Source organism: Lactuca sativa, chromosome 3 (assembly GCF_002870075.4).
Source record: "Lactuca sativa cultivar Salinas chromosome 3, Lsat_Salinas_v11, whole genome shotgun sequence".
Taxonomy (NCBI): Eukaryota; Viridiplantae; Streptophyta; class Magnoliopsida; order Asterales; family Asteraceae; genus Lactuca; species Lactuca sativa.
The window spans coordinates 16,615,322-16,623,853 of record NC_056625.2 but is presented as its reverse complement, the minus strand read 5'-3'; the positions used below and the strand labels follow the sequence as shown (position 1 = coordinate 16,623,853).

The 8,532-nt window shown below is 34.8% G+C and overlaps 1 protein-coding gene across 1 annotated transcript; it reads right to left on the bottom strand.

The window, feature by feature from the left end:
* Positions 1 to 3,058: 3,058 nt before the first annotated feature.
* On the bottom strand, positions 3,059 to 8,145 carry LOC111894290 (3-oxoacyl-[acyl-carrier-protein] synthase I, chloroplastic). Its single transcript, XM_023890369.3, has 8 exons — positions 7,202 to 8,145; positions 6,751 to 7,109; positions 6,239 to 6,670; positions 4,524 to 4,697; positions 4,307 to 4,420; positions 4,094 to 4,195; positions 3,925 to 3,991; positions 3,059 to 3,126 (listed from the first exon to the last, which is right to left on the bottom strand). Exons 1-8 carry the CDS (start codon positions 7,299 to 7,301, stop codon positions 3,059 to 3,061), a joined length of 1,416 nt encoding a protein of 471 aa, XP_023746137.1. The 5' UTR covers positions 7,302 to 8,145.
* Positions 8,146 to 8,532: the final 387 nt, after the last annotated feature.

The window sequence follows — 8,532 nt, the reverse complement described above, 5'->3', positions numbered from 1 at the left end:
TGGACTCGCCGAGTTGTTCTTCAGACTCGGCGAGTAGCTTGAAGATTCACTGGGACTCGCCGAGTTGTTCATCAGACTCGGCGAGTGGAGTCGGGGTGGCCCCGCGATTCTTCCACGAGGACCTCGTCGAGTCAAGAGGGATACTCGACGAGTAGAAAGGGAATATTCAGGAATCTGTGAGGACGACTAGACTCGCCGAGTCGCCATGGTACTCGCCGAGTCCAGTCGAGTTGACCGTTGACCAGAGTTGACCTAAGTCTGACTTCTTAGGAATAGTCACACTTAGATGATATGAGTGTTAATGAGTTATGTAATGTTATAGGAGGGTTGTAGCTCGTTGGTTGTGCGCGAGTGATTTCAGGAGTTGCTAGCTTTCAGCACTTACGAGGTGAGTCTTCTCACTATACTGTACCCGGAAGGGTTTGACTGTGTGACCGGAAGGTCGGATATGATATGTGATATGTATGCTGTATGTGGTATGTTATATGTTATATGTGCTATGTATTATGGGCCGGAAGGCGATATGATGTGTGATGGACCGGAAGGTCGGCGTGGGTAAGGCCGGAAGGTTTACCCAGCAGGGACGGAAGTCCCCTGAGACACATGGACCGGAGGATGTGTGATGGACCGGAAGGTCGGCGTGGGTAAGGCCGGAAGGTTTACCCAGCAGGGACGGAAGTCCCCTGAGACACATGAACCGGAAGGTCGGGCCTGGAAAGGCGTATGTGCGTAAGTTGTATATTGGGGAACTCACTAAGCATTTATGCTTACAGTTGTTGTGCATGTATTTCAGGTACTAGCGAGGACCGTGGGAAGGCGCCGGCATGATCGATACACACTGAAGATTGTTTTATGATCTTGGGAGTTTGAATAATTGTATTGACCGAATAATTAAACTGTTTATGCTTTGTTTTTAATGGAAATATTTATGTTTTAAAAATGAAAAATTTGTTTGAAAAAGTTGAGTTGTTATACGGATTACAACCAACCGGAAAATGAATGGAATTAAAAAAAAAAAAAAAAAAAAAAAAAAAAAACACTCGTTTATAGCAGCCAAGGTTGGCAATTCTCGACCCAACTTGTAACCCGACACGAAAATAATTAGGTTCAGGTTGAAATTTCTAACCCGCCAACCGTTTATTTCATGGGTTGGATTTTGTTACTTGTTTGGATTTGTGCGTCAACCCGCCAACCCGACTATATAGATTATATTTACAAAACATAAAATTCTATTTATGAATTAATGGAATATAATTAATATACGACTTTAGAAACCGTTTTTATTTTTAAATATGTTTTTTTTTTTAACTTATTATGTTAGGTTAGGATTTGGTTGTTCATTTCATTATAGTCAAAGTAAAATTCTAATTATTAATTAATTTATAGACTTGTATAATTTGTATAAATTTAATATGTGAAAAGTTACGCAAAAATGACTTGTCGACTCTTTGACCCGAAATCGACTCACTGACTCGTGAACCTATAGTTTTGTGGGTTGGGTTGTGTTAATATTTTCAACCCGCCAACCCATGACCGATAACCCGCCAACTCATGTATTATATGGATTGAGTTGGATCAATGCATTTTGACATGCCAACCTGTAATCCACCAATCCGAACCCAACCAAATTGTCAGGCATAGCAGCCACCACATCAAATACCAAAATTTTCTGATGAAATTAAAAGTAAATTCATCCGCCCTGAGGATTTAATAGAAACCACAATCCCACACTACCCTTTTAATTTTTCCGGGAGATATAAGGCCGAGAAGGAGGTAGAGATGCGAACTGAGATTAAAAATGATAATGAAAAGAAAGCCCCTTAGATTTGACACGGTTTGGGTCATCAACCCATTCACCATCAATAAGAACTCCTAGAATAGCCATCTACTTGCGTTTTTCTATTTAGAACTCCATGGAAAAGATTGGAATTCTCATCACCCTCAATGACCCATTTAATTTTTGCCTTTTGCGCTATATGCAGTCTAGTAGCCCTCCTAGCAACCACAAAAGAACTCCCCTTCTCTTCTATCAATAACCGAATCCAAAGCAGCTCGATTTTAATTCCATCCCGGCTCTCCCTCATGGATTTATTCCAACTTTTGAGATTAGATTTAAACATTGTAATTTCTTTTTAAACTTCACCATCCCATTCAACACTGATTAATTGATTTCCTTAACATTAAGTATTATTATATTTTTGTAACACGTGTGATTTAAAACATTCGTTTTCTCATCCAACCACTACCATTGAACGAACCATAATAATAAAGCAAAATTTTCAACCTAATGGTATTCTTGCTTACACATGCTAAAAGGGCTGAACTTGTTAAAAAAAGTTAATGAATTATAAAAATGTATCAATAGAAAAAAAAAAAATATATGTGATTTTTGTGATTCAAGAAAGGCGAAAGAGGGGCATATTAGAACAACAATGATGAGCACATCTAAGTTGTATTCATAGGAAAGAACAAGGAAGGAATAACAAAACTTTGTTAATGACAAATTTAACCTCCTGATGTCAATATCAAATAGTGTCAGCCCTTGCTTTATCAAGATTTAATGATATTTTTTAAGGTTTAGATTAAGAACTTAATCTTGATATTACGTTCACTAAAAACAGAAGGTCTTATGAAAGTAACACCTTTACCTATCAATTCCAGCTGTCAAAAAAAAAAGAAAAAATTAAAAGATTAATCAACTTGCAAGTTGAACTCTCTCTCCCTCGCTTTCATTCTTAATTAATATTTTTTTGGCGATATAATTTAATGAGATGAAGTTGCGTGTGATGATACAAATGACGTTTTATGACAAAGCTTTTTCATTAAAAAAAACAAGAACTAATAAAAATAACACAGATTAATTAAAGTTGATAGCTAATGCTATACCTGGCTTTATGGCTTGCACTTATCAGACCAATAACTGGTGACACTTTCATGTAAAATTAAGTGTTTGTTTACTAACTTCATCAATCTGGAATTCATGATATACAGTGCATTAAAGTTCGGTGCAAAAAATAAAAACTTTCGAAGGTATATGAAAGATAGAACTTTTGTTTAATTAGTGCTTGAAAGGAGCGAATGCAACAACAGAATTGTGACCACCGAATCCAAATGAGTTGGATATGGCTGCAACAAAATAAGAAAACGTTAAAATAAGATATTAAAAGGGTTTTTGATATGTTTTTTATTGGGTCTAGTAAGAGACTGAGTCTAGTAAGAGACCGAATATAATTCAAGTAAAATTCAAATTTTTTATATTATACTTAAAAGCATTTGACTCGGTCGTGATTTCTCTGATATGCCTCTTCAATGCAATGAAAAAAGATTGATGCTCGCAACCCTAACCAACCCCATTGAACCCAGCCTCCAAGGGTACTCGATGAGGGAGCATATTTTAAAAGGGTCTTTGATGTGTTTTTTACTGGGTCTAATAAGAGATTGAGTACGATTTCAAATTCATATTGTTTTATATTATACTGAGAAACATCTGACTCGGTCATGATTTCTCTGATATGCCTCTTCAATGCAATGTAAAAGGTTAATGCTGACAACCCTAACCAACGTCATTAAACCCAGCCTCCAAGGTTACTTAATGAGGGAACATATTTTGACTCATTCAGCGGCTGAGAATCATGAGGGATGCTGTGGATAGAATTCACAACCTATATGTTATCAGTGTAAGTCTCCCTCATGCCTTACCAACTGAGCTATATGCTAGAAGCTCTGAGATTACTCGGTTATATTTAAGTTATATCTTATTCAGAGAGACTTTAATTCAATATAATTTAATTCAATCAGCAATTATCAAACAATCATAAATTATTATTATTATTATTATTATTATTATTATTATTATTATTATTATTATTATTATTTTGTATTTTTCAGATAATAACAAATTAATAAAATCACATACGTACGTACCCACGTTGACCTCATGCTGTTTCTTAACATTTGGGACAGTATCGATATCAACTTGAGGCTCCAAGTTCTACATGGATGATCGAACAAAATTGATAATTAATGATCAAAATGAATTAATCAAAAGACAATTAAAATACTAAAAATAATATTATTTATTTGTAGTACGTACATCTTGATTAATCGTAGGGTGTAGCCAGCCAGTGTTGATTGCTTTTATGCATGCAATGGCTTCCAATCCACCAGCAGCTCCAAGGCCATGTCCGATCATTGACTAAGTCATTATTAATATGCAATAATCATTCCATTAATTAACTATGTCATTATATATTGTAGCTATATTAAAACAATAATGCATTTCAATTAAAGGTTTTGTTGTACATACCTTTGTGCCATTCATTTTCATTTCAGATGTACACTTGAAGATCTTTTTAATGGCATTAACCTCAGCCAAATCTCCAGCTAGGGTTGATGTTGCATGACAATTCACGTAATTCACCTTTAAATTTCATAGTGAAGTCAATTTGGGTACTAAACTTTACTTAGTAACTGACTTTTTTTTTTGTGTAATTAATTAATTAAGTTGTAGAAATGCGTGTGACCTCTTGAGGAGAAACACCAGCATCTTGTAAACATTTGGTGATGCAAGAAGAAATTCCAAGTCCATCTTTACGAGGATCTGTCATATGATGAGCATCACATGTTATGGCTCCACCCAAATATTCAGCAATAATATTGGCTCCTCTTTTACTTGCATGCTCCAAGCTTTCCATTATCTGTGAAAAAAATTCCAATTTATTTCAATTTACAATTCATATAATTAATTCTGTTTCTTTTTTTTGGAATGAATGAATCTGAATATTAAAAAAAATGATCTTTTATTACTCTTTTCTGTCTAAAAATGATGCTAAATAATAATTAACCGATAAATTGAAATTGCAAATGATTACGATATTAAAAAAACATGTTTACAATATTGTTGGGCTTCCACATTAATAATTTTCAGCTTATGATAATAACCAAAAGCATATACAATGGAATATGGCTAAACTCAATGGATTAATATTTTCAATTACTGAATTTCAATAGCTACAACCAAACATAAATACGTTCTCAATTTTAACATTATTATATGAATCATGAATGACATAAAATGGGCGGTTGGATTTTTTTTTCCGGTTACAATATAATTTTATATCATTTGAGTATGCCAAATGTTTTTTTTAAAGATTATCATTACATTATTTAATGAATAATGATATTTTGTTTTCACATCCATCTTATTTAGACCTGGCAATCCGTGTCTGCATGTCGTGTATTCATGTCAGACACGAATTTACACGACACGAATTTGTTAAACACGAACACGACACGAATTATAAAACGTGTTTTGGGTATCAAACACGAACATGACACGAAAAATATTTATGTGACACGTGACACGACACGAATAAACAGTTTTTTAACTGTGTTACACGAAAACACGGAAAACATGAATAAACACGTTTTTAATGCCTTTTTTTAAGCTAGAGCTATAAACTAATTATTGACGTTTACGAGATTGGTCCCTAATATATTATAAATATAAAAATTTAACCCTAAAGTATATATGTGTATATACGTGTTTGTACGTGTCACATGTCAACACGAATTTGTATTGTGTCTTATACATGTCTAAATAGGTAAATTCGTGTTTGACATGTGTAAAACACGAAACACAAATTTAAAATATGTGTCAAACAAGAATAAACACAAATTTCTAAAACACATACACGGAAAACCTATATTATGTTCTTGTCGTGTATCAAATTTTCAGGTCTAATCTTATTTCATAATATGTAAGCTCAGTACAATACAACATTTTAAAACTTTAAACTCTTGACTATTGTGTATGAAATTTTTTTGTTTTTGTTTTTGCTTGTTTGTTTTTTTATACGAATCAGATACCTAAAAGGGTTTAGGATTTTACCTAAAAGGGTTTAGGATTTTGATTAAAGGATAACAATATAAATATAAAAGATAAAATATTAGGTAACAAAGACACATTCCTTTCGTCTCACTTAACCTTTTATACAATCTATCTAAATATATTATTTAAAAGAGAACCCAAGATTTTGGACTAGACGTAACATATTTAGGTCCGATTATGGGCCAAACACTATTAAGGAAATTTTGGGCTGGATCTGTCTTGGGCTTGGGTTCATAATTTTACGGTTATGTTATGGGTTACAACAAATAAACAAGGAAGAAGAAGATTGAAGCCACATAGATTAGAGTCATAGAGATAGAGATAGAGAGGTGAGGAGTTGTTGTATACCAGGACGCCTGCACCTTCACCGATGACAAAACCATCACGATCTTGGTCCCATGGTCGAGAAGCTTTGTGGGGTTTGTCGTTTCGTTGCGACAAAGCCCTGCAGGCTATAAAACCGCCGACACCTGTAGGGTTAACCGCAGCTTCGGTTCCACCGGCGACCATGATATCCGCTTCTCCTCTTCTGATATGGTTCGCTGCCGCATAAAAGCAATAGTTTGCAGTCGCACAAGCTGTTGAAATTGAGTAGTTTGGCCCCATTAACCCTCTATCTATCGCCAATAATGCAGATCCCATGTTTGTAATCGAGTAAGGAATGAAAAACGGAGTGATCTTCTTGAACCCTTTTTGAATCAGTGCTTCCACACCATTGCTAAATGTTGTCATACCTCCCATCCCTGATCCCACAACGACTCCTATCCTCGTTCGATCCATCTATTTTTTTTTTTTTTTTTTTTAAAAATTATCTGTCAATCTCTTCATTTATATTTTATAAGCAAATTAAGAGGACTCACAGTTTCGAGAATTTGTTGGCCGAGGTTTGCATCATCGAGAGCTTTTCTGCCAGCAACTAGACAATACCTCCAGCAGTCATCAAGACGCCGGTCGTTTTTACCGTCGATGTAGCCTACCGATGAAAAATTGCGAATTTGACCGGCGAAACGAACAGTGAATGTTGAAGCATCGAATTTGTCTATTAGGGTTATTCCGCTTTCACCCTCGAGAAGTTTGTCGTAGAATGTGTTAACGTCGTTACCAAACACAGAAACAACTCCCATTCCTGTAATCACAATCCTCTTCTTTGGGTCTGTTTCTCTTTTAGGAGGTGAAACGGTTTGTGTCGCCATGCACTTGATTGCTCTAGATTTTGAAGCTGGGAGAATTAATATCAAAGATCATGACAGAAAGTTAAGGTTAAAAGCACTATATAGTAAAATAGATTAAAACGATCGATCACTAATTAACCTCTAAAACCATTATGTTGAAGCATAGAAGCTTTATTGTTTTCTGAATCCTTGCTTCTAAAAATCAAACCAGTAGAACAAGCGGCTGCAATGCTAGCCATTTCTCTCTATATATTCTTCCTTCTTGATCTCTGTCTCTGTCTCTCTCCCTCTCTCAAGGTCGAAAAATCGTAGATAGGATAATGAAAGAGTAGGTTTTCAGTGATCAGATGACCATGTGACTGGCCAACTGTTATGGAAACTCTTGCCACCGGTGTTTGATGAAAATCTCCAGTGAAAACAGAGTATGATTGTGAAATATTGATTTATGGTGGTTTCATGGAGATTGAATCTTGTCATTCACCATCAAACCAACCAGTGTATGTATGTGTTGAAAGACTCTTGGTAACCATTTTCGCCGGGTAGTTGATAACCCATTTCTGCATGTTCATTAGTTTGGTTCCTCCCTCGTCATGACTCCTAAAATTCCAAAATTGTATATTTTGATATTAGTTCATAATTTTGAACGTTTTTGCGTTTATAGTCCGCTGGACCGGTGGTCGCTAGATTGAAAGAGCCCGGCCCGCATTCAATTTTTAGAGTAAATTACAAGAACGGCCCTTAGGGTTTAGTTTAGTCCATATTCTTTTATAATTTTTAAGTGTCATTCTTAAAATGGTATTGTGGACATAGTTACTAACGGGTAGGGATGAACACGGTACGGTTCGGTCCGGTTATTGGTCAGAACCTCACCATTAACTGCAAATGCGGCTAATCCATTTTCAAAACCGTTTAGAGCGGTTATATTTGTGGTGCGGTTAGACGGTTATTTTTGCGGTGCGGTTTTTATTTTGTGGTTCGGTTATTAACCGTATGAATTTGGTGCATTTATTTTGTGTGATTTTTAACTACTATTTGGAGTTCAAACGGTTTTAAGAATTCAAAAATATTACTTGTAATTAAAAAAAAAAAGAATAAAATGTAAGACAATTAGCTTAAATCACAAACAACTAATATATCTTAAAAACGTGAAATCATTTTGTAACTAAAAATAAATATCTTAAAATTATGAAATTTCATTATTTTTCACTGTTAAACATAACAGAAAACCAGCACTTTTATCTTCTAGAATTTTATCTTGCTTTCATCTATGAAATTTGTGTTATTTTTAATATTTAATATATTAATTATTAATAAAAAAATTGTATATAATGTATGCGGTGCGGTGTGGTTTTTTGCGGGTTTTGAAAACCAATAACAGCACCGCACCATAAATTTACGGTTTTTGAAAAACAAAAAACTTCACCATCGGTTTTTATTGCGGTTGCGGTTTATATGGTTTTTGCGGTTAAT